The sequence below is a fragment of the Lemur catta genome, chromosome 7 (genome assembly GCF_020740605.2).
Source record: "Lemur catta isolate mLemCat1 chromosome 7, mLemCat1.pri, whole genome shotgun sequence".
NCBI classification, from domain to species: Eukaryota; Metazoa; Chordata; class Mammalia; order Primates; family Lemuridae; genus Lemur; species Lemur catta.
In genome coordinates, this window is record NC_059134.1 from 27,854,439 (window position 1) to 27,880,916 (window position 26,478).

General features: G+C 37.5%; 1 protein-coding gene across 3 annotated transcripts; it reads left to right on the forward strand.

Annotated features, from left to right (window-relative positions):
* The first annotated feature begins 405 nt into the window (after window positions 1–405).
* BTG4 (BTG anti-proliferation factor 4) lies at window positions 406–26,478 on the forward strand. Of its 3 annotated transcripts, none has more exons than XM_045556632.1 (5): window positions 406–583; window positions 1,078–1,215; window positions 1,783–1,981; window positions 4,285–4,436; window positions 26,328–26,478. In XM_045556632.1, the coding sequence occupies exons 1-5, from the start codon at window positions 411–413 to the stop codon at window positions 26,335–26,337; spliced, it is 672 nt and encodes a 223-aa protein (XP_045412588.1). In that variant the 5' UTR covers window positions 406–410; the 3' UTR covers window positions 26,338–26,478. The 3 variants fall into 3 exon arrangements, with proteins under 3 accessions (XP_045412588.1, XP_045412590.1, XP_045412587.1); XM_045556634.1 differs by lacking the exon at window positions 26,328–26,478 and adding an exon at window positions 13,281–13,305 and having other exon boundaries at window positions 411–583; XM_045556631.1 differs by lacking the exon at window positions 26,328–26,478 and having other exon boundaries at window positions 411–583; window positions 4,285–4,789.

Sequence of the window (26,478 nt, forward strand, 5' to 3'; positions counted from 1 at the left end):
TTAGAATTACTGTCTCCCGAAATGTTTTGCTCTTTGTAAATAACGTTTTTTAAAAGTGGTGCTTGGTGTAATTTACTGTCCCATATCAGGATCTTTTCCACTTAAGTTGCATAATGGGGTTTCATTTATTTCTTAAGTGTTTCAAAGTTTTAAAAAGATTTTTTTTCTTAGAAAAACTTTAAAGATGAGCTAGTTGAGGAATTGGTGTTCTTGGCTGTTTTGTTGATAGTGTTGTATTTCTTAGTTCTCTAAGGGCTTCTTTATAGAAAATAATTTATCTTAAACTTAAGGTATATAAAATTTCCAAATGGCAATCATGTACTGACAGTACGTTAAATCCTTGTTTCTACTTGATTTATTCTTGCTTCCTTTTGATGGTTTCAGATCTCCTTATAGATTTTTCTTGAATCATGAGAGATGAAATTGCAACAACAGTTTTCTTTGTCACAAGATTGGTGAAAAAACATGATAAGCTGAATAAACAGCAAATAGAAGACTTCGCAGAAAAGCTGATGACAATCCTGTTTGAAACATACAGAAGTCACTGGCACTCTGATTGCCCTTCCAAAGGGCAAGCCTTCAGGTGAGAGCTAGTGTGTTAGTTGTATGGCAAAGGGAAGGAAGCAAGCAATAGCATCTGCTAGGAGAATGTGATGATTTTGTCTGTCTGTAAACAACAAAAGTTTCTGGGCTCAAATTCATTTGTTTGAACATGGACTTGAAAGGAGGAGGTGTGGTAGATGACAGTGTAGCTGAAAACAATAGAGCAAACCCCCTTATGTGAGGTGGAGTAAACAATTTCTAGCTTGTGTTTGCCATGAAAGATAAGCTGTGAATACCTGGTGAACTATTAATAATTATGTGACTTAATGATGCAACCCACATTCTGAGTCACTGTAGCAAAAGTTGATTGTGTCTTACTCTTGCTGGTAGGAGTGGAGGGTGGAGGCGGATGAGGGAAAGGTAGGGGTAAGGTGGGAGCTGTGTGTATTGGAGCAGTATGTCCACAATGTGATTCTCCTGCCCAAGCCTGTCGTCATGTCTTTACCTCCCTTTCATATTTTTTTTTTTTTAAAGATGTATCAGGATAAACAACAATCAGAATAAAGATCCCCTTCTGGAAAAAGCTTGTGCTGAGAGTAATGTGGATTTTTCTCAACTGGGACTTCCGAAGGAGATGACCATATGGGTAGATCCCTTTGAAGTGTGCTGTAGGTGAGTAATCTCACAGTCTGTGTGCTCTGTGACCCCTGGAAGCCTCAGGTTATTTAATCAGTTCTATACACCTTTGTGAAAGATGCTGCCCCAAAGCCTTGGGTTAGCATCCAGGACACTTCTTGGTTAAGATTTTTGCAAAGTTCTGTTAGATATCAGTCTTTCATTAGGTGTGGCTGGAATGGGGAGCACAAAGACTTTGCAGAATATTTGAAATGTGACTTGAATCAGTGCACCCTGTTGCAAACTGTAGATTTGTAACTTTAAGTATTATAGGCAGTTTCAGGAAGGAAGAGGAGTTATCAACAGTGGAGCAATTCAGACCATTAGTTGAATCAAAAGAAACTGTCTTTTTCTGAGCAATTAACCAAAATAGCTCTTACAGAATATCCTCACTAATTATAACAGTGTAGTTGCTGAAGGGCATAATGTCCTTCATTTTTTTTAGGCCTATCCCTTTTAAAATAACTTTTTGTAAGTTATTGTATTGTCTCCAGAAAAGATTAGAGATAAAACTCGTGTGAAGTTGAATATTTAATGCGTTCTTAAATTTCTTTTCTTACTTAGGTATGGTGAGAAAAACCATCCATTTACAATTGCTTCTTTTAGAGGTAGATGGGAGGAATGGGAACTATATCAACAAATCAGTTATGCTGTTAATAGAGCCTCATTAGACTACTCCTCTGGCACTTCCTCGGATGAAGAAAGTTATGGCAAGGAACCTCAAATCATTCCTAAAGTCAGCAATCCAAAGAGTATTTATCAGGTCAAGTGTGTTCCAGTTCTTTTCTATACTGTTTTCTATTCTAATTCTAAAAAGAATGTGCTCACTATAAAAATAACAAAACAAACAAAAACAAAACTATAAAAAAAATCACAATCTTAGTATTCCAGCAAAGCTTTATTCTCATACACACACACACACACACACACACACACACACACACACACACACACACACACACTTGCGTGCACATGCATGTGCCCCATGTCTTCCCTTTGCTTGGCTGAGTTCTTAGGATCTACACAATCTTTTGTTGTCCCGTTTTCTCATATAGTATTTGAAGACACACGGATTTCTTTCCACTTGGATTTATTCAGAATTAAATATTAAGATTCGTGGGCTTTATTTTTGTTGATCAAAAATAACGTGGCGTTTATAGAAAACTTGGAATACTTAGGAAAGGTCAAAGGTCTATAATCCTGTCATTAGAGCAGTTTTTTAAAACTCTTTTTTTAACCACAACCCTTGAAAGATATGCACATCTATATAAAAGTTTCATGAAACAGTACTTTTTCTTCCAATACTTCCAATTAAATTTAATTGATTTCAAGGACTTAAATTAATTTTGTGACACAGTTTGATCAGTGTTTCACTGATCTAGAGAGAATCTCTGTTAACATTTCTTTTTTTTTTTTGTTAAGACAGAGTCTCACTCTGTTGCCTGGGCTAGAGTGAGTGCCGTGGCGTCAGCCCAGCTCACAGCAACCTCAAACTCCTGGACTTGAGCGATCCTACTGCCTCAGCCTCCCGAGTAGCTGGGACTACAGGCATGTGCCACCATGCCCGGCTAATTTTTTTTTTTTTTTTTTGTATATAGATTTTTAGTTGGCCAGATAATTTCTTTCTATTTTTAGTAGAGACAGGGTCTCACTCTTGCTCAGGCTGGTCTCGAACTCCTGACCTCGAGTGATCCACCCGCCTCGGCCTCCCAGAGTGCTAGGATTACAGGCGTGAGCCATCGCGCCCGGCCTGTTAACATTTCATGTATACTTGTTTGCATGTCTTCTTAAATTAATCACTTATGTATTAGATGTTAAAACAATTGTAATTTTTAACATTTGAATATTCATTTGCTTCCCTTGTAATTTTATTATTGGCAGAGAGTCTAGATTAAAAAAGCTGAAAACTTGTATAGTGATGTCTGAATTTTAAGTTATTTCTTGATTTGGTTCTCAGGAATAAATTCACTGGGTCATTGAGTATGGATATTTTACTGGTTTTAAATATGTGGCCAAAGTACCCATACAGAAAATTGTATTTCTTTGTAGTCTCACCAGCTCTATGTAAAAGTGCCTGCTTTACCCTTTTTCCTGAAATTGGCTATTCTCACTTAAAAACCAGAATTTGATAAAAATGATACACATCTACAATAGTATTAATGAAATTAAACCCTTAAATTGCCATGTGCCCAAATGTTTTAGCACTTACTGTCTTACAAATTTTCTCTTCATCCATTCGTTACTTGAAGTCCTAATGTGTAATTTTAGGCTCCTCATAGGTCACAGAAGTATGTTAACCCTTTGTCATATTACTGACAAATATTTTTCCCCCTAATTCTGTAAACTATATGTGTCTAGCTTATAGTTAGTGCCATACGTATAAAGTTTAAAACTACACAGAAATACAGTAAGTCCTCAGTGTCGTGGAACCTGTCATGCATGTTCTTGGAAACTGCAACTTTAAACAAAAATGTATAATGAAACCAGTTTGTCTCAACATTACAACAAAACATCGTCATTTGAGGACCTGCTGTACTTCATTTCACTTAAAGTCAGTCTTCACGACGCTATTGACCAGGTGAAATGAGAACTTACTGTATTTGCCCTTAATTCTATTTCTATGGTTAGAAAGCTCAACTTCTATCTAGAAATCAGATCTATAATCAGCCATGTCCTTTTATGTGGTCCATTAGCCATCTGTATGAGTCATCTGGGCTGGATATTTCTAGGCCTTGGCCTCAGATCATGAATAACTAGTTTTGGATTGGGCTGGCAGGAGTAGGGTGGGGATGGAAGGGGGGAGAACCCAAGAATATACACGAATTTTAATAAATGTGTTCTTAATTTTTAGTTGGCTTAAAGAATTAATTTTGTTAGTTAATAGGTACAGTATGAAGTGACTTGCTTCTTACCTCCCCCGCAAGTACTAGTGAATTTTCCAAAGGTGGTTATCTACTTTCATCTGTACTCCCTGTGTTTTTGAAAGGCTGAACTTCTGAGTTATGGTTCATATTTAGTCCTTAGAGCTAGCTTATTAGAGAGCTTCATACTTTCTTTTTTTTCCAGGGCGAAACCTTGAAACAGCCCTTTCAATCTTGGTTCCAAATTCCCCGAAAAAAGAATGTGGCAGATGTCCGTGTGGGCCTCCTGGGAAACACTTACCACGCTGCGCACAAGCACCCAAAGTGTCAAAGGCCTGCCGTGCGCCAGGTGGACAGGTACCACTGGGTCAACGCAAACCGATGATGCAGAGACTGGGCACATGATGGGAGGAGCCCAGAGGAGCAGCTTTATTCTCTCTTAGATGAAAATGAGTCTCAGGTTGAGAGGCCCGTCCGTGAAACAGAAAAAATGAACACATTAGGAACTAGGGTGCATAATGGTGAATCCTCTCACATAGATCATGACTCTGTTCTTAGCTGTACTTTTAATTCTGACTTAATTTTACATGAAGTTTTACGTAATATTGATGAATGTACCCAGTAAGATAGTAGGATGAAGATATTGACCTGTGTTAAGATTCAATGTGGTATGAAAAGTAACAGTTTAAATAAACGTACTGTGTTTTTAAATACCTTCCTAGTTCAGTTTGTTGCAAGAAAATTTTAAGTTTGTTTTTTCATTTGTTTTTTTTTTAAAGTAGATCTTCACTTAGAGAAGAGTGATCCTGACATATAGTATTCTAGCTTCTACTTTATTACTTGCTATAACTGTTCTATTTCCCAAGTCCAGTAAGAGCTTGTTTTGAAAATTATTTTTTAAGATACAAAATTCCCTTCTTTGTGTGTCTTTTTAACAATCTGGTCTACTTCTAAGACTGTTAATAGACTTAATAACTGACTTATTTTACAAAAGTGATGCATGTTCATTATGAAGAATTCAAACTAAGCAGAAAAGCATACCACCAAGAAAATAAAAATCCCTACTACCCAGCTAGAAAGTACCATTTTTAATATTGTGTCCATCTTTGTAGTCATCCTATGTATATACACAGATGTAAGACTTGATATATAGACAAGCAATTTGATAAGAAAACCATACTAGAGGAGCTAGTCATTAAATATTTCAATTTAATTTTTCTTGATCTTAGCAAAACAAAAGAAAACCTCAAGTGAAACTGAAAGAATTCCTGAAACATCCATAAGCTTTTCTAATACAAACTATTTTATTAAGTTTTCTCTAGAACTAAAGAAAAAGAAAACATCAGAAGCCTGGAACAGTCCTTAAAACTCTTTTCCCAAATTTTGTACAGTATTGATTGATCACTGTTGCTATGCTGGCTGTAGAAATTAGCATTCTTAATTTTTTCCCTTGTCCTATGACTTTTTTCTCTTTTTTTTTTTTTTTTTTTTTTTTTGAGACAGGGTCTCTGTCACCTAGATTGGTGTGCAGTCGCATGGTTATAGCTTACTGTAACTTCAAACTTGTGGCCTCAGGTGATCCTCCTGCCTTAGCCTCCCTAGTTGCTGGGACTATAGGCACGCACCACCACTCCTGACTAATTTTTTTATTTTTTGTAGAGACAGGGTCTTGCTCTGCTGCCCAGGTTAGTGTTGAACCCTGGGCTCAAGTGAACCTCCAACCTTGGCCTCCCAAAGTGCTGGGATTACAGGCAGGAGCCACTGCACCTGGCCCCATGTCATTTTTAATGGCAAGGTGTAACATTTATGTTCTGTCCTGAGACAATTATTCATATAGTTCCATATCTAAATGGAGTCAATGTTCATCAATAATCTCTACGTTTGAAATGTGGTTCATCTTTGGGTGGCTGGATTTTATCGCTAAAAAACTTTCACAAATGGCTCATAGGTGTTATATTCTGTGAATTTATTTGTTCTCAAGACTATCTCAGTTCTTTTACACTCGAAGGACAATTTTAGGTCATGCTTTCTTTCCCTTGCAACTTTATAGATATCACACTAATCTAGCATTATATGTAATATGTTGCTGTAGAAACATCTGAGACCAGATTGATTTCCCTAACTCCCTGCCACTTATACTACATGTGCATTTACTTTTTTTTTTTTTTTTTTGAGACAGAGTCTCGCTCTGTTGCCTGGGCTAGAGTGCTGTGGTGTCAGCCTAGCTCACAGCAACCTCAAACTCCTAGGCTTAAGCAATCCTTCTGCCTCAGCCTCCCGAGTAGCTGGGACTACAGGCATGTGCCACCATGCCCGGCTAATTTTTTTCCATGTATATAATTTTAGCTGTCCAGATCATTTTTTCCTATTTTTAGTAGAGACAGGGGTCTCGCTCTTGCTCAGGCTGGTCTTGAACTCCTGACCTCAAGTGATCCACCCACCTCGGCCTCCCGGAGTGCTAGAATTACAGGCATGAGCCACCGCGCCCGGCCCTGTGCATTTACTTCTTTAGGTGACTTCCTTTGTCCGCCAGTCTAAAAAAGGCATTCTCTATACTTGAAGTACGTTTCAGTCAATCATTTTGTAATAATTTTTCTTGAAACGTCATGTGGCTTTCTGAACTGCAGATTTAATTTTGTAAAGTAATATTTAGTAATATGATCTTTGAACATTTTCTTCGTTTCAGGGCTATCAACTGTCTTTATGCTGGCTCATTTGTCCTTCATATCTCTATGATTTATCCGATTACTTTAATATTTTTCTTCTTTTTTTTAAACCCATGATTGTCTTAAGCTTTCTGTTAGTTTCTCAATCCTGACTAGTCTGTTTCTTGTTTCTTCCTTATTTATTAGTTCCATAACGATGATGTTTTGGATTTTAATTAGTGGCTTTCTCTATAGTCTACCATGCCTTCTAGTTTTATTTTAATCATCTGTTTCTGAATGTTTGAATTAACATTCTCTTTACATTTTTTAAGCACAAGGCATCATAGGAAATCTGTGCTCTGGGTTATGATTTCTTTTCCACTAGTCTCTTCTGTATTTTGCATTAATCTTTTTTGTTGTAGTGTTAACACAGTTATGCTGGTTTTTCTTTTTTCTTTTTTTTCTGTTCAGCATGGACAGCTCTATCTAGAATTTCTATTGGGTATGGTGTGGATAACTCCTTTTCTTTCCTTACGAAATCAATTTATCTTCTTGCTGGGCTTAGATATTTAGTCTACTTTTATATAGCCGAAGGGTGTTAGATGTTGGGGAAGGGGAGCTTAGCTGGGGCTGTGTGAAATCTTAGGAAAAAATGAGATTTGCTCTTGGCGTTTTTGTTAAGTACCCTGTACATTCATGTTCCTGGCATAGTAAGGACAGGGCTGTGAATTAATTTTAGCTTACTCTTAACGGTTTTAGGTGGTTGCACTTTGAACTCACAATGGATTTTTGGAGCATGTGCTTTTACCAGAGAGTCCTTCCTGGTCACTTATCTCTTGGGGCTCACCTATGTTTCCCTACCCCTTATTCCTATTCCCCTCCCCCTACCACTTACTAGAGAAAGGTGAGAATGACTCTGCAGTCCATGTCTTTACAAATTTGTATCAGGGAGAATTCTTTCGGCTGCTACATTTTGATGTTTATGGAATGAAGAAATGCCCTTGAGGTTTCTGCTGGTGAATTTTGTCTTTGCTAGATTTTATAGTTCTTTTCATTAGATATTGGGGAGGGATGTTCTTAAATCCAGCTTCACTTTATTTGGCAAAAACAGTCTGCCTCTTCCAACTTCTGTTTCTAGTTGTTTCTAGTTGTTAGAAAATCCCCAACCTTATTGGTTGGACCTGTTCCTACTCATGCTGTTTGTTCTTAGCTGGGCCCTCATTTTTGTTCAGCAATTCCTCTTAATTTCCATTTAAGCCATATTGTGGCTCCTTCTAAATCTATTTTATTCCATCCTCCTGTCTTCTTAGCAGGGAACATGAGTTCTTTTTTTTTTTTTTCTCCTACTTCAAAACGTTAGCCGTGCCTTCTCCTCCTCTCTCATCTCCATTTTAAAGCTTTACTCTTTTCCAGCTGTTTGTATCTTCTCTCTACAACCAGGTTCTCTTGCCTAGTTTTTGGTGTTAGGTGGTTCTGGATCCAGGAAGTCAGTTGCATTGGAGCAGACCCACCTCAGTTGTGAATAGACTTGTACTTTGGGCCAGTGGCTCTGAGTGGATACAAAAAGCTAGGACCTTGATTCCCAGCTTGGGTAAGACTACATGCCAGCAGTCATGCCAGTGTGGATGAGATGGGGCTTGATTTTTAGCTTCATCACTTTGGGCACAGCTCTGAGTAATCTTTTTTTTCTATAAATGATGGTTCTTTAGGGCACATAATAGCATTATCTTGCAGGACAAATTCACCTACCTTCAATGGCACGTTAGTTCAAGCTTTCTCTGTGCCAAAGTGAGTTTATCTACTCTTGAAGAGCCTTGTGCTATAGCTTGACAGTTGTTGGGAATCTCCCTGGATTGCTCTCAAGGCGACCATGACACTAGTTTACTGACCCCTCAGCAAATCAGCTCCTGGAGGTGATTGTAGTGTTTTCAAGCCTCTATGTGTGTGTAGATGAGTTCTAGTCTCAAGAAAATGAGGCAGAAACAAGACTACTGGCAATGGGCTTAAGCTTTAGGATGCTGGTGTGTATGTACTTTTATCTTTAATCATCAAGTTGGAAATGCTGGTAACATTTCATTTTCTGTGTCCCCCTACCTTCTGCCCTTGTGCAGAAAATTGCCACTAATTACCTGAGTATTGCAACAGTCTATCAACAATAACTGTTTCTGGTCTTGTTCCCTACCCCAGTGTAATCTGTTATTCATCCTCCAGTTTAAAGGATAAATAAATTTTTCAATTAAGAAAACATTCAAACTTTGGATTGTGGCTTACCATGCTCTTAATGACCTGAGTTCCTGCTTATCTCGTCAGCCTAATCTCTTGATTCTCCTTTTTAACCCTGTTGCTTTAAAGTGTTCTTGATCAGGATACTTTTCTCCTTTTCTCTTTCCTTTTCCCTCTGTTCTCACTCTTGTTCTTTGGGTATCACCTGAGAAGCCATCTCTTCCAGGGAAGCTGCCCGATCCCCAAGTCCAGCTTACGCTAATAACTTAGGGGTCCCCATAGCATTCAGTCTGCCCCTGTGAGAGCACTCATCTAATTGTGCTATAGTTGTTAGCAGCCCCCAACAGACTGTGAGCTTTCAGAGTGCAGATATGTCATATTTCAATATGATGTTGGCATATAGCAGTGAATGATTTTATTGGCAATTAAATGGTTTCTTAATAGATATTCTGATGCACAGCATTAAATAATGCTTGTTGGTTACCATTCTCAGTGAAGTAGGAAATCTTGTATTCTAGGCTAGGTAATACTTTTAGTATAGAAGACTAATTGGTGTAAACAAATATGAAACTGTTCTTTACATGTATAATTTATTGGACTCAAAAATGAAAGATTAACTGTATAAAATAGTTATTAGATATAAAACACATCACACTTGGATATGACAGAAGAATAGGTGATTTTTAAAGAACTTTTGCACAGAGGGTTTTAACAAAGAGTCTCTTGTAGTTTATGAGGTGGGTTTTAAAAAACTTCTTCCATCCAACAGAGATGACAAATCTGTGGCCTATGTTACCACTGCTGTACCCCATGCCCATGATAGACATTGCTAACCAATCACAATATTCTGACTTGGGTTTGGAGATTGCCTCAAAATTCTTGTAATACAGTTCTAGAGATGGCCATTATAACTAACTGTTCCAAGTTGGTACCCAAGAAGAAATCAGTTCCACACTGTGCTAGGATTTGGGCCAGAGGGAGCCATCCTCGAGCTTTAGAACTCTGTGTAATCCTTCAGAGCCTCTCATGAGGCCCTGAAACAAATGTATAGGAGAAAAATATAATGGACTATTAATATATAGTTTTGCTGTGATAAAAGTCAATATACTTAAAAAGCCCCAAAATACATGAATACTACACCTGTTAGTATATCAGTATAATAAGCAAATTAGATCTTCCTAATCTGCATTTTGAAATTCCCTACCACTTTTCCTTTTAAGAAATTTTTATTTCAAGACAATTATAGATTCACATGCAGTTGTACGAAATAACATAGATCCCAATGTACTCTTCTACCTGGTTTCCCCTGATGGTAACATTTTGTGAAACTATAGTACAGTGTCACAACCAGCTATTGACATTGATGCGGTCAAGATGCAGAACATTTCCATCACCACGAGTAGCCCTCTTGTTTCCCTTTAGTCACATCCATTTCATCCTTTTCTTAACCCCCTGGTAACCACTAATGTTTTCCCCATTTCTGTAATTTTTTCATCTTAAAAATGTTACAAATGGACTCACACTGCAGATAACCTATTGGGACTGGCTCTTTTCACTAAGCATGGTTCTTTGGAGATTCTTCCAGGTTGTTGCATGTATCGGGTTTTTCTTTATTGCTGAGTAGTATTCCATGCTTTGGATAGACCACAGTTTGTTTAACCATTTACCTGTCAAAGAACAACTGCATTGTTTCTGGGTATTATGAATGAAGCTGCTATGAACATTCATTTATGCAATGTATGAACTTAAGTTTCTATTTTTCTGGAACACATGGGATAAGTACAATTAATGGGTCGTATGGTAGTTGCATGCTTAGTTTAAGAAACTGCCTGTTTCACAGAGTGACTGTACCATTTTATATTCCCACCAGCAATGCATGTGTGATCCAGTTTCTGCACATTCTTGCCAACCTTTGGTGGTGTCACAATTTTTAATTTTGGCCATTCTGATAGGTGTGTAGTGATACCTCATTGTGGTTTTAATTTGTATGTCCCTGATGGCTAGTAATGTTGAACATCTTTTCATGTGCCAACTGTATATCCTCTTTGGTAGACTATCTATGCATGTGTACTGACCATATTCTAATCGGGTGGGTTTGAATTTTGAGAGTTCTTTATTTATTCTAGATACATAAAGTCCTTTGTCAGATGTGTGGTTTGGAAATATTTTCTTCCAGTTTGTAGCTTGTCTTTTTTATCGTCTTCACAGGGTCTTTCACAGAGTAAAACATTTAAATTTTGATGAAGTCCAAGTCATTAGTATTTTTCTCTTCTGGATTGTGATTTGGTATCAAGCCTAAGATCTTTGCCTAGCCCTAGATCATGAAGATTTTCTATGTTTTTTTCCTAAAGTTTTATAGTTGTATGTTTTACATTTAAGTCCATGATCCATTTTGAGTTAATTTTTATATGAAGTATGAGACTTAGATTGAAGTGTTTTTTGTTTTTGCCTATGAATATCCACTTCAGTACCATTTGTTAGAGACTATCTTTCCTCCATTGAATTGTTCTTGCACCTTTTGAAAATTCAGCTGGGCATATCTGTGGGGGTCTATTTCTGTGTTCTCTATGCTATTCTGTCAATCTATGTGTCTATTCTTCTGCCAATACAATACAGTCTTGATTGCTTTGGTATATAAGTCTTGAAACTGGGTAGATTGATTCCTCCCACTTTATTCTTTCTAAAAATTGTTTTAGTTATTTTTGTTTCTTTCCTTTCCCATATAAATTTTGGAATGATCTTGTCTATATCTATGAAGAAATCTTGCTGAGATTTTGAAAGGGATTGAGTTAAATTTATATCAATCTGGGGAGAATTGACATCTCTACTATGCTGAGTCTTCCAATCCATGAATACAATTTGTTTCTCCATTTATTTAGATCTTCAATTTCTTTCATCAGCATTTTCTGGTTTTTAATATACAAGTCCTGTACATGTTTTTTAGATTTACACATAAGAATTTCATTTTGTGATCAACTACAAATGGTGTTGTATTTTTAATTTCAGTATCCACATATTCACTAGTAATATACACAAATATAATTTTGTTTTTGAGACAGTCTCTCTTTGTCGCCCCAGGTAGAGTGCAGTGGTGTCATCACAGCTCACTGTAACCTCAACCTCTTGGGCTCAAGTGATCCTCCTACGTCAGCCTCCTGAGTAGCTGGGACTACAGGTGCATGCCATGATGCTTGGCCAATTTTTCTCTTTTTAGTAGAGATGGGGTCTTGTTCTTGTTCAGGCTGGTCTCAAACTCCTGAGCTCAAACAATCCTCCTGCCTCAGCCTCTCAGAGTGCTAGGATTACAGGTGTGAGTCACTGCACCCAGCCTAGAAATGTAATTTTTTGTATATCTTTTGTCTTGTGACCTTGCTGAACTCATTTATTCCAGAATTTTATTTTATTTCTGTGTAGATTCCTTGGGATTTTCTATGTAGACAATCATCTATGTCATCTGCATATAGGGATAGTTTTATCTTTTTCTTTTCCAATCTGGATACCTTTTATTAATATTTCCTTTTTTGCTGTACTGTATTGGCTAGAACTTTTGGCTCTGTGTTGAATAAGGGTGCTGAGAACAGATATCCTTGCCTTGTTTCTTATCTTAAGGGAAAGTAGGCTTTCACCACTGAGTACTCAGCATTTTTGTAGATGCTCTTTTATCATGTTGAGGAAGTTCCTGTCTGTTCCTATTTTTTTGAGGGTTTTAATCATGAATGGGTGTTGAATTTTGTTGAATGCTTTTTCTGGATCCATTGATAACGTGATTTTTCTTTAGCCTGCTGATTATGTTGATTTTTGAATATTGAACCAGCCTATATCCATAGGATAAGCCCCACTTGATTATGGTATATAATTCTTTGTGTGTATTGCTGAATTTTATTTGTTAAAATGTTAAGGATTTTTGCTTCTACATTTATGAAGGATATTGGTCTGTAGTTTTCATTTTTTATACTGTCTTTGGTTTAGGTATTGGGGTAATATAGGTATAGAAATACTATGATATATAATCCGTGATATACATACTATAAACATATCATAAAATAATGTGCCTATCTTATAAATTCCAATTGGAAAGTAATCCCCTTCTCTTGTATTTTCTGGAAAAAATTGTGTAGAATTGATGTTAATCCTATTTTTAAATGTTTGGTAGATTTATATGGCCCCATCTGGGCCTGGGGATTTCTTCTTTGAGAATTTAAGAGTTATAAGTTCAATTTCCTTAATTGTTATAGGGTTATTCAAATGATATATTTCATATTGGGTGAGTTGTAGTAGTTTGTATTTTGTTTTGTTTTGTTTTTTTTGAAACAGTCTCACTCTGTTGCCCCAGGTAGAATACGGTGGCATCATCACAGTTCACTGCAACCTCAGACTCCTGGGCTCAAGCAATCCTTCTGCCTCAACCTCCTGAGTAGCTGGGACTACAGGTATGTGCCATGACACTTGGCTAGTTTTTCTATTTTTTTTTTTTTTTTAGTAGAGATGGGGTCTTGCTCTTGCTTAGGCTGGTCTCAAACTCCTGACCTCAAGCGTTTGGCCTCCCAGAGTGCTGGGATTATAGGCATTAGCCACCACACCTGCCCTAGTTTGTGTTTTTTAATGAATTGGCCCATTTAATCTCTCAAATTTATGTGTGTAGAGTTGTTTGTAGTGTTTCCTTATTATACTTTTTGGTGTCTGCAGTGTCTGTAGTGATATCGCTACATTCATTACTGATACTGGTAATTTGTGTGTTCTCTTTTTTCATTGTCAGCCTTGCTAGAGGGTTGTCAATTTTATTGATCTTTCCAAAGAAACAGCTCTTTGTTTTTTCTTTTCTATTGTTTTTCTGTTCTCAATTTCATTGATTTCTGTTCTTTATTATTTCCTTCCTTCTGCTTGCTTTGGGTTTATTTTACTGTTTTTCTAGGTTCTTGAGGTGGGGCCTTAAATTATTGATTTGAGATTTTTCTTCTTTTCTAATGTATGTACTTTGTGCTATCAATTTACCTCTCAGCACTGCTTTAGGTGTGTCTCGAATATTTTGATATGTTGTGTTTTCATTGACATTCAGTTCAATGTCTTTTATTTTCCTTGAGACTACTTCTTTGACCCTTGGATTATTTAGAAGTATGCTGTTTAGTTTCTAAGTGTTTGGAGGTTTATCTATTTTCCTGTTAATTTGATTCTATTCTGGCTGGAGAATACACTATGCATGTTTTCAATTTTTATAAACTTATTGAGGTTTGTTTATATTCCAGGATATGGTTTGTCTTGATGTGTGTTCTGTGGGCACTTGAAAAGAATGTGTATCCTGCTCTTGTTGGGGGTGAGGGAATGTCCCATAAATATTAATTAGATACTGTTGATTGATGTTGAGTTTTTTTATACACTTGCTGATTTTCTAGCTAGTTGTTCTCTAAATTGTTGAGAGGTGGTGTTGAAGTCTCCAACTATAATTGTGATTTATTTATTTCTCCTTTCAGTTCTATTAGTTTTTGCTTCACATATGTTGAAGCTCTGTTGTTTTGTATATAAACATTTAGGACTGATGTGTATTCTTAGTAGATTGGCCCTTTCATCATTATATATTGTCCCTCTCTGACTCTGGTAATCTACTTTACTTTGATGTCTGCTTTATCTGATACTAATATAGCCATTTCTTTCTTTTGATTAATGTTTGTATAGTATATCTTTTTGATTCTTTTACTTTCAGCCTGCTTATTGCATTATATTTGAGATGAGTTTCTTATAGATGGTATATAGTTTAGTCTTGTTTTTTTGTTCACTCTGCCAAATTGTCTTTTAATTGGTGTTTTTCGACTATTTACATTTATTGTATTTATAGATTGCAAGATATCTCTTTATATATATCTCATCATAGTGTGTCAGTGTTATTTTATCAGTTCGAGTGAAGTATAAAAATCTTACTTCCCTTTATCTCACTATCCTCCCCCATTTGGAATATAATTGAATTAAATATTTCCTCTACATTCATTTAGAACCACAATAGACAGAGTTATCATTTTTGCTTCAACTGTAACTAAAAGTATTATTTGTACTTTAGGCATAATTTATGAAACTCAAGAGAAGAAGGAAAGTCTACTGTATTTATCCATATTTTTGATTCCTGTGTTCTTTCTTCCTTTCTTCCCTTCTGATATTCCAAGTTCCTTCTTTTGTTTTTCAGTTTTGAGAACTTCAGTCTTTCTTTTAGGCTAGGTCTGTTTGAGACATATTCTTAGTTTTGACTCATCTGTGAGTATATTGGTTTTTCTCTTCATTTCTGAAGAATATTTCCCCTTGATATAGAATTCTGGGTTAACAGTTGTTTTCAACATTAGAAAAATATTGTGCCACTTTTTCCTGGATTCTGTGGTTTTTGATGAGAAATTTGCTGTCATTGTAACTATTTTTCCTTTACAGATAAGGTATCATTTTTCTGACTGCTTTCAAGATTTTTTTCTTTGCTTTTAGTTTTTAGAAATTTGATTATGACATGTCTTGGTGTAGATTTCTTGGGGTTTTCCTGTTTGGGATTCATTCAGCTTCTTGAGTCTGTATGGTTATATCTCTTTCCAAATTTAGAAAGTTTTTACCCATTATTTCTTTGACTACTTTTTCAGACTTACCCCTTTCTCTTCTTGTGAGACCTTGATGGCTTGAAAGCTAGATCTTCAGTACCATGTGTCCCTGGAGTTCTATTCATTCATTTGTACAGTCTTTTTCCTCTCTGTTGTTCAGATTAGGTAATTTAAATTGTTCTATCTCAAAAATCCACTGATGGTTTTTCCTCTTTCCCTTCCATTTTACTGTTGAGCACATCCACTGAGATTTTTATTTTAGTTTTTATATATTTCAGTTCTAAAATTTTCATTTAGTTTTCTTTGTCTTCTGTTTCTTTGCTGTGACTTTATAGTTTCTTGCTGAGACTTTTTATTTCATTTGTTTCAAGCATGTTCATAATTGCATGAAGGACTTTTTGATGCTCCTTTAAAATCTTTGCCATAATTCTAACATCTTTGTCACCTTGGTGTTGGCATCTGTTGATTGTTTTGTTTTCATTTTTTTTTCTACTTAGTTTGATATCTTTCTGGTTGGTGGTATGATAAATAATTTTTGACTGAATCTGGACATTTTTTGATATTATGAGACTTGAGATCTTATTTAAACTTGGTTTTTATCTGGTTTCCTTTGACCTCATTCCAGTAGGGAGAGAAGGGAGTGCCACCTTGTTACTGCCTGGTGGGGGTAAAAGTCCAGGTTCTCTTCTTGCCCTCTATCATTACCTAAGGAAGGGTCCCTTATTACTGCTGGGTGGGTGTTAGGGTTTTGGCTCTCTGCATAGTCTCCATTATGTAGGGTGGCCTCATTATCACTGGACAATGGCAAAAGTCCTGACTCTCCACTTATGGTCTCCTCTGATCCTACACCATCTGAGGGTGGGGAGGAGGGGTCATTACTGCCATGTGTGGGTGGATACCCAGACTTCCCACGTGGTTTCCACGTGGTCTCCACTGACACCTTGGGGTGGAAGAGGGTTTGTTACTGCCCTGAGGGGATGAAAAGATGAAAATTCCCAGCTCTATGCTCAGTATTCTCTGACATCACCCCAGCAAGAGGGTTGGGGTGGCTTGTTCCAGTCTGGCAAGGATGGAATTCTAGACTCCCCATTTGATTTTGCTGGTGTGTGTAGGGCCAGTTTTTTCTATGCTGTTTTGCCAGAGTAAGGGGTTTATTGTCAAAGTTTTCTGTCTTGCTAGGCCATCCCTTTCCTGGTCCTTTGGCTAAAGAGCTGGCGTTTGGGGTATTTTTTTGGTATGTGCTCATTGGTGTTTATGGGTCACTGGCTTCTTCTTTTCCAAGTCTAGAATATATGAGGGTAAAAAAGAAAAATCTGTGGAGCTCACCTCCATATCCTCCCTCAGGTTCTGAGGTCCCTAGCCAGTCTGCATTTTTCTCTATACCTTTCAGAGTCTTATTTTTGTTTTATATGATACCCTGGAATTTTAGTTGTGCTTAGTGGAAGAAGTAGGGAAAAGTATATCTACTCCATCTTCCTGGAAGGTGGAATGCTATGTGCCACTTTTGAAATAATAAATAATTCCTAAGACAATTAAATATATTTTTGGAAAAGTTTTCAAAAAATAATTGGTAAAAAAAATATGGCTTCTACATTTATTGAGGCTTTCTTATCCTTTTCCTGGTCAGTGGGCTATACATGTGTATATGTGTATGAGCACACAAGCTAATTCCTTAAAGATAACTAGAATCTATATTTTTAAAAAGAAACTTGTTACTGATTTGATTCAGCGATAAATATATATAATGCAGCAAGAAAGAGAATATGATCCCTGTCTTGTAATCTGTGACATTTCCATTAAGAAGCATGTGCTTACTAAAAGCCTGCAGCTGTTAGTGTATTAATGGAAATCAGATGGAAGGCCCAAGAAGCCAGCCAGGAAATTAATAGGATCATGTTTTGGTAGGTGCTTTGTTCCGCCAAGAATGAGGAATAAAGAAAAAAGGTCTTTAATTTCTCTACTACTTTTTCTTTGACACATCTCCCAGAAGCCCTGGACTCTTGGCTTAACTATCCTAAATGGTCTTGTATGTCTGGCTTAATTAATCTTCACTCTGCTTTCTGGGAAATACATTTCATAATTTATGTGAGTAGCTAAATAAAGTTCTTGAGGACACACACCCAATATTAATCAAATCAAACTAAGACTTACCTTCTCAAAGTACTGGAGAGTCTTTAATCTTGTAAAGTTATTATTCATGAGTTTGGGGGTGTGCTTTAAGAATTCCCAGTTCATGGAAGAGATGGGAGGACAGCTCCCTTGTAACCCATTCTTATGGGCAACTACCATTTTACCATTTTATTGCTATTTGTACTATGAAAACAGCAGGTGATTTTAATGGAAATGGTAACTAATGAGGTACTTTAAGGCTGGCAAATCTGGTACTACTTGATGAATAATCTAACTATTTAATCTAACGATTTAAACTGAATTAAGATAACTAAGTAACCAACTTCTAAACAGAGAAATCAGAATGTAACATCAGTGTAAGGTGGGAGAATGCAGGAGTTAGATGTAGAGAGTTGACTCTGAGTATGTATGTTCCTTATGGCTTGATTTAAAAATCCTTGTTAAACTTAACTATAAATCTTCTTGTCATGTTACCTCAGTGTTTTTTATTTTCTCTGATATATCATTAGTATTTTGATTGGTTGGATGTAGAGCTAAATCCTCAGCCATCTAAGGACATCTTTTGGTGACAAGATATACAGAGCCACAAATGTTATACCAGGTGGACAGTGAATTCATAAATTAGTTAGCATTTATTATCACCCAAATGTTTGTTTAAATTAAAATTTTAATTCTTTACTAGTCTACCTTCCTTGCATTGCTTGAGAAACTGACTAACAATTGTGGGTGTATATATATTTTCTCCCTTCTGCTATTCATCTTGGGACACAATAAAGAGAATTATCCATGTGAGAGCAGTTTGAATTACAGGCATTGGATTTGTAAATGAACAGCAGACTTTGAATTTGGAGTTTGTATTTTTTTTTTTTTTGCTTTTGTTAAATTCATGTGATGGTGGTGGTGTATCTCCTGATTGGCATTCCAAAACTTCAGTTTCAAATGACTGCCTATCTCTTTGAGGATATTCCAACCAGGGCCTCCACAGTGAATTTTGTTGTGCTACCTGGCCTATATTGTAAGTACTCTCATTTTAAATCACCAAATATTATACAACTATATCCATCTACTTTGTGGTTTAGTAATAGACAACCTTAGTCAGGCTGACTAAATAATGATATACACAAAATTTACATTTCTAGAAGGAGACTGAGTCAATATCTCTAATGAATATTTTAATAAGATATGTGGTCTAATGATCTCCTTTAGTCACATTGAAAATATCAGCAGAGTCCTCACTTTCTGTAGCAAATATTAGCCCCTGTTATGTCATATACCCACATAAACTATAATACACATTTGTGTGATTTACACATAAATATTATATTTTCAAGTAATTATCAGCTTCATCAGATGTTGTATTAATACCTTTTAATCATGTAGACTAAACTGAGATCACCATTTTCTTTCTAGATCTACAAAGAAAACAGAAAAAGACAAATATTAGTTTTTTCTTAAAAAAAAAGCAGTCCACAAAATAGGGAAAAAAATAGTTGCAGAATAAAGAATTCCTACAAATCAATAAGAAAGAAATATAGGCAATCCAATGGAAAATGGACAAAAGACTCAAATAGGTACTTTACAAGGGAAGATATTCAAATGGTGTGTAAATATAAAAGATGATCAGTTTCATTAGTCATCAGGGAAATGTAACTTAAAAATACAAAAGGATACTTTGTAGAAGGATGAATAAAATAAAGGTGTAAAATACTAGGTTCTGATAAAGATGGAAAGTGACCAGAACTCTTTTCCTCTGCTGGTGGCAGAATATAATTTGGAACTCTAGTTGGTATTATAGTATCTACTAAAGCTGAACATATCCATGCCCTAAGACCCAGAATTTCTTGTCCTAAGTGTATACCTGGCTAAATATAGTCACATAGTCACCAGAAGTTATACAAGACTAACAGCCAGACAGGAAAACACCCACATATGCATCAACAGTAGACTGAATAAATAGTGATATAGCCACAGAATGAATACTGTTGATTCTCTTTGCTGTATACTACAACTACATGCAACAATACGGATGAATCTCACAAAGTTGAGCAAAATAAACAAGTAATACATATTTTATAATTCTATTTCTATCAAGTTTATGAATAAGCAAAAACAACTTAATGTCTGAAGTCAGGGTAGTGTGGTTACATTTCATCTGGGGGAACAAGGGGTGGAGAACCTGCAGCCTTCCGATTTTAAGATTGTTCTTTTTAAGCACCAAAGGAGGAAAGAAAAGCTTCATCTTTCTCTGCTGCACTCCTTTTAACAAAAAGATTTGTTCTGTGAATTTGATTTAGTCAGAAGGCCACACTTAAGGACCTAGAAGGTCGCATGTGGCCTTAAGGCCACAGGTTCCCCACCCCTGTCCAGGTGCCACCATGGTGGGGGTGCTCCTGGGAAGCTGGTAATGTTCTATGTCCTGATCTGGAGCTGGTTATATGGGAATGTTCACACTGGGCTGAATTCATCGAGGTGTAAATTTGTGATTTGTTTACTTATAAAGCTGTTATATTTTAGTAAAGTCTTAAATGTAGTTTTCATCCAAAACATTGTAATAATTTTAAATAAAGTGGATTGGGGGCCAGGGCTGGAGTCAGTGCTCAGTTATTTCTCTAGGTTGCTGGTTTCGGATCTTGATCTTGACATGTTAGGTCACCACTCTGTGGAAAATGAAGACTGGGGGTTCTCTGTTTGCTAATATTATCCACCGACTTTATAAAATACTAGTGTTGGTGGTTTGGAACCAAAACGCTTGATTTTTAAATGCTTATGATTAAAATACTTTTGTAAAATGGCAGTATCATTGCAGATTGTGGTGTAGTGGAAGAAAGCCTGAACTGAGAAGGCAGTGGACCCAAGTTCTAGCTACTCTTTGTCCTTGTCTGTTGGGTGAATGTGGGCGAGTCTGATCCTGGATTCCTTCCCTCTAGGGTTAATAATAATATCCTTCTGCAGGCAGAGGGATAAACTCTTTGATCTCTTGGGTCCTTTCTAACTCTGAGATCTAAGTTCCACCATCTGTTGGTACTGGGAAAGCTCTTAAATAGAGTAACTGGTGATGTCACTTATTCATACCACCATTAATTCCCAACCCATCATTTTGATGTGTTCAATTATAAATATTGCTCCAAGTACACAATAATAAATTTTAAGGTATATAGCAAAGTGCAATCTTAATGCTGTTGATCATAAAGACATCTCACCTTTTCGTCACACCCAAATTGACCTCTTGGTTTTCTTAGCATCTGTTGCTCTGCAGCGAGGATGCTTTTTAGGAAATGTTCCATATTGGTGAAGAGGAGAAGATCTTTGTTTTTCTTAATATACTGTAGAGAGTGTGGAGGACAGAGTTAAGACTTTTGTTCCTATTTCTTTCAAGTACTCTCGGGTATTCTTAGCCAGAATGTGGACCTGAGAGTACTATTTACAATTCTGCTTTTAAAATAAAATGAGACCTCTTCATAGATGGTAGTTGTCAGAGAATTAACATCCTAGCTCTGCAACTATCTCTGTGTCTTGGGAAAATTGCTTTTTAAACACTTGTAACCCTCAGGTTCCTCATCTGTAAACCAGGAATAAAAGTAGCTTCTACCTTATAAGAGCATGAATGAAAGGGAATGAAATGGGGAAGCTTAAATGAGATAATGCATGTCAAACTCTTACCTTAATGTCTGGCATGTGGCAAGCATGTAATAAATGTTCGCTATTTGTCTTACAGTTACTCTGGTAGATTGTGGTATTTCAGTATATGCTGAAGGGTCTGCATAAATCTACTTATTCATTCACATGAGCTACTTGAGGAAAGAGACACCTTTGCCCTCATGGAGTTTACATTCTAGCAGGAGAAAGAAGTAAAAAACAATAAGCATAAGTAAATGATATAGTATGTTAGGAAGTGATATAGGGAAAAGAAAAGTAGAGCAAAGTAAGGGAAAGCTGATGAGTAGGAAGCAAAGAGGGTTGCAAGTTAAGATGAAGTAGGGTAGGCCTCACTGAGAAGGTGATGTCTGAACAAAGACTTGAAGGAGGTAGGAGTCAGGCATGCTCTAAGCCTTAGATCAGGGTTTCTTGACCAGCGCTATGGACATTTTGGGATTTTGTTGGAGGAGCTGTTCTTTACATTGTAGGCTCATTAGCAGCATCCCTGGCCTCTACCACAAGTTGTCAGCACCCCTGCACCTGAGTCGTGACAATCAAAAAGTCTCCAGACATTGCCAAATGTCCTATGGGGGACAAAATTTCTCCTGGTTGAAAACCACTGCCTTAGAGGACAGTGTGTCTTAGGCAGAGGGAACCCTTAAGAGGGGCGTGTACCTGGTGTGTTTGAAGAACAGCAAGGAGGAAGATGTGGTTAGGGCAGAGTGAATGAGGGGAAGAGTAGTAGACGACTGGTGAGAGACAAGGGGAACTGGCTTCTTTAGCTTTTACTCTGAATGAAGTGGGGAACTGCAGCAGAATTTTGAGCAGATTGGTTTTCGTTTTAAAAGGATCGCTTTGACTGCTGTTTTGAGAATAGACTGAAGAGAGACAAGGGTGGACTCAAGGAGACCAGTTAGTAGTTAATATTATAGTCATCCAGGCAAGAGATGGTGGCGGCTTGCACCGGGATGGTAGAGTGTAGTTGATGAGCAGTGGTCAGATTCTTGATGTCCTTTGAAGGCAGCACAACAGGACTTCCTGATGGATTGGTTGTGGGGTGTGTGTAACAGAGACAGGTTTCAAGGAAGTCTTTGGCATGAAAAACCTGATGGGGAAAGTTTTGGGTGAAGCAGGTTTGGAAAGATCAGAAATTGGGTTTTGGACATGTTGGGTTTGAGATATTTATTAGACCTCCAGGTGGGGATGGGCAATAAGCAGTTGGATATGTGAGTTGAGTTAGAAAGTTGGGTTGGGGCTGAAGATAAAAATCTGAGAGTCATTGATATATAGACAGGATTTAAAGCTAGAAGATGGGGTGACTTCCCCCCAGGGGAGTGAATCCTGGCCCTCCAACATTAACAGGTCAGAGAGAAGAGGAGGGGTCAGCAAAGGACACTGAGAGAGAACTACCATAGAGGTAGGCTGGTGTCCTGGGAGCCAAGTGAAGAAAATGTATCGAGGAGGAGAAAGTGATCAGATGTGTGAAATGCTGCTGATAGACAGGGACAGAGAATTGACTGTTCTCTCGGGTCTGTGGGAGCCGGGGTATGACAGAACTCTGTGGTCTGGATGACCCACATCATTATCAACTGTAAAGCAAATTTCTGACTCAGTAACTAATGGCAATTTGATCATGGAGACATGCATATGGGACAGTTACTTAGGGGTCAGGCGAGATCTAGAATCTAGTCTCAAATCCACCACTACAAACAGCTTCATGACTTCGGGCAAATTCGTTACTCTCTTTTTAAATACACAAGGTGGCTAGAAATATGTATACAACCTACTTGCAAGATTGCTCGGTGGATCAAGTGAGATAATATATGTAAAAGTGGCTTTGAAAATTATAATTTGATGGAAATAATGAAAAAAGATGTGCTCTTGTTTATAACTGAAGAATGGATTGACTTTTAATGGAGGAGGATATTTTTAAGATCATAGACTTAAATTTTGTTATGATCTTTTATTTTTAACAGTTAAAAGGCTGAGATAGTGTGCATTGTACGTGATAGGGTTTTACTCCTCCCCTCAGCCTCCCTCTCCCATTCTTAATTTCCTATGACCTTTACATCTCTTCATGCCCGTGTGTGCCCATCAATTAGCTCCCAATTATTGGAGAACATGCGGTGTTTGTTTTTCCATTCCTGAGACACTTCACTTAGGATAATGGTGTCCATTCGGGTGATGGGCACACTAAAAGCCCCGACTTAAGCATTATGAAAGGTAACCATGTAACAAAAACATTTGTATCCCCTTATCATTTAGAAATTAAAAAAAAAATCTTTTAAAAAAGGCTGAGATAATTTCATAAAAGTGCTTTAACACAGTATTCAGAAGACTATCATTTTCAAGCTTGCACAAGAAACAGCACACTGTAAGTTTGGGTAAATATGCTAACACTTTGGCATCTAAATTTAGTGTGAGTCACGGTGAGTTTTACAGATAGAATTCTGCTTACTTACTGATAATATGTTAGTGAGACATGAAGTTAAGTAACTCATGGACCCACATTTGCAATCCGTGACTCAATGTAACCACTAACTGCCCTGTAGCGTATAGAATTGAAAAAATTTTGTCATATGTGGTTTGAGAAGCAGGCTGAGTGTCAAGGCAGTGTACCCTCTGGGCAGGCCAGAAATGTCTGAAAAAGTCATACACTGAGGTGTTTACTTTGTGAAGAAGCCAATTTTAATCAAGGCCATGTGATGCACGATAAAGTTAGTTACCTCTTCTGATGATTCTAGCTCCAAGTGAGACTCATGCTTCATTTCAATGAGTTTAGAGAGAAGATCTCTTTCCCTCCCAGAGATGGACTGCTCTTCCAGCAGAATAGCACTGATGCTCTGGTCAAGTTCACTGTCCCGGGAAACTGCTGACATCCGCAGTGTGATGGAGAATGTGTCCCTGAAATACGCCTTCAGTCCCTGGCCAAGGGAGAGAAGGTGAGAGGGCAGACCAGGAAGACTCCTAGGCAACTGCTATTAAAGCTGTAAAATAATAGCTGAAAGGAAAATGGGCCTTGAGATTTTTCATTCTCACTTGTCCTCACCGTGGGCTATTATTGTCATTAACAATTTGGGTGGGGTTTGTATATTGACAATTAGATATCCGCAGAAAGCTGAGATGCTCTTCTCATGGGAAGGCCACTTCTATCAAGAGTGGTTCGTGCATTTTGTCACATGCTGCCACAGGAATTTTGATGGGGAAAGTCTTCCTGGCCAGGCAGTAGGAACCAAAGGTCACCAATAAGACTCAAGCAGTTTTGAAATGTTACAGAGCTTAAAGCATTTTCCCGGGGAATGGGCTCTGAGTCACAGAGAAAGAGCAGCAAAACTCCCTGTGCATGTTATAAATACCTCATAAAATGACCTCAGAAAGGCAGGGTTGGAGTCCTGGTGGACGTCCCCGGCAGCAATGTGGGCCAGGCAGTGAATCAACAGCAGAACGAAGTTTCCCACAGATGCCAAACACTCTCTCCGAATAAACAGTGTGTTTTCAGCACTCTGGAGAAAATATTCAAGCACAGAGAGTCAACCTCAGGGAACACTTCCATGCTTCTTTCTTTTTCTAGGTTTATGGTATATGGTCTACAATAAAATCCTCTGGGCCTAATGGAAATTTACCGAAGGGAAGATTCAGATTACAAGGGAAGAATTACTGTTTCAGTTCAACTCTCTGAATAAGTCATTTTCTCTACTTTCTCCCAATTTTTCCTGCTCCCTCCATCTTACAGAAAACAAACTATTAGAAATTCAGGCCAAAATTACTCATGTATCTCTGTTGTCTTTTATCAATGTCCTACAACTACTGTTCCCTTAAGCACTGGTTCTCAAACTTTCATGTAATAAGAGTCACAAGGGAGTGAGTCTGTTCTTGGGGCCCATCCCAGAATTTCTGGTTCTGTGGGTTCAAGGCGTTTCCATTTTTACCAGGCTCCCCAGGTGGTTAATACTGGAAGTCCAAGGACCACAGTTTGAGAATCCCTGCCTTAGAGGGCTCTCAGCTTTCTTTGTCTTCCGTGGCTTTATTATAACCAAGTTCACAATTCACCTGTCCGGCCTAATTTGCAATCACTCCATTGTTCATTCTCTTAAGAGGCAGTAGGTTGGCAGGGAACAACCTTAAGTAATTTGGAATCAGACAATCTGAGATCTGTTCCTTGAGTCAGCTGTGGGTGGTAGCACAGACTAATGGTTAAGAGAATGTTTTTGGTGTCAAGTACATCTGAACTTGAGTCTCAACTCTTGCTAACCCTGTGATGTTGGGGAAGTTAGATAACCTTTCTGGGCCTTAGTTTCCTAATTCACGAAATGGGGATAACAATAGCACCTACCCCACAGTGGTGTTGTAAGTTGTAAATGAGATAATGCATCTGAGACATCTGGCACACGGCACTCAATGAACCCTGACTTTGTTTTCCCATCAGTAAAGTGGGATTAAATTCTGGCCTGTTTTATAGAGTTGCTTTGAGGATCAGGTGAAATAATGCCTGGAGAGTACCATATATGAGTATTTTGGCCTTATTAAATCCCCTAACAATCTACCAGTCTAGTGTAAAAACTGTTTTCTAATCCTCCAACATTGATTAGCAGTCCCTCCTCTCAGAATTGTTGACCAGCGGACTGTCATTAGTGTTTAAGGTCTATATACACCATCTTAGAGTTACCAGCAAGGCACTTGCAATCTACATATTTGAGGAACTAACTACCAGGACAGGCACAAATCAGACTGTTTTTTGTAGAAAGATGCTGATAGTGCAGGATTTCCTGAAGCTGGAACCATGACTCTTACGAGAAATACCAGTTTGGAACCACTGGCTCTGTTAATGACAAAGATCTATTAATGGGCACAAAGCCATTATGCCTCTCTGGGCATGAGCCAGGACATATTCATTTCACTGATTAGAGAAAGCTCTTACATGGTGACATTTATTATGCCTTAGCTAAATGATTTATTTCCAAGGGGGAATAAAATATGTGCGGATTTCAGAGAAAAATGTTTTATACAATTTGTTCTTTTTGCTTTTGTTTATCTTTACTAGACCCCAGAATTTTTTAACCCACATCTGGGAATGAATTTGCAGCACCTCATAGAAGAAGGACCCTTGGAAGGCATTGCCTGAGGCTTCCGTGGCAGGAAGACGGGAAGCAATCTGTAGGGTGATTTCTGGAGCCTGAAAAGAATGAAAAACAAACAAAA

What these genes read in the sequence shown, in the direction of transcription:
- BTG4 (XM_045556631.1), top strand. Translation starts at nt 411, where the DNA reads ATGAGAGATGAAATTGCAACAACAGTTTTCTTTGTCACAAGATTGGTG. An exon ending in TCCAAAGGGCAAGCCTTCAG is followed by an intron (nt 584 to 1,077) that starts GTGAGAGCTAGT and finishes TTTTTTTTAAAG; the next exon opens with ATGTATCAGGATAAACAACA. An exon ending in ATCCAAAGAGTATTTATCAG is followed by an intron (nt 1,982 to 4,284) that starts GTCAAGTGTGTT and finishes TTTTTTTTCCAG; the next exon opens with GGCGAAACCTTGAAACAGCC.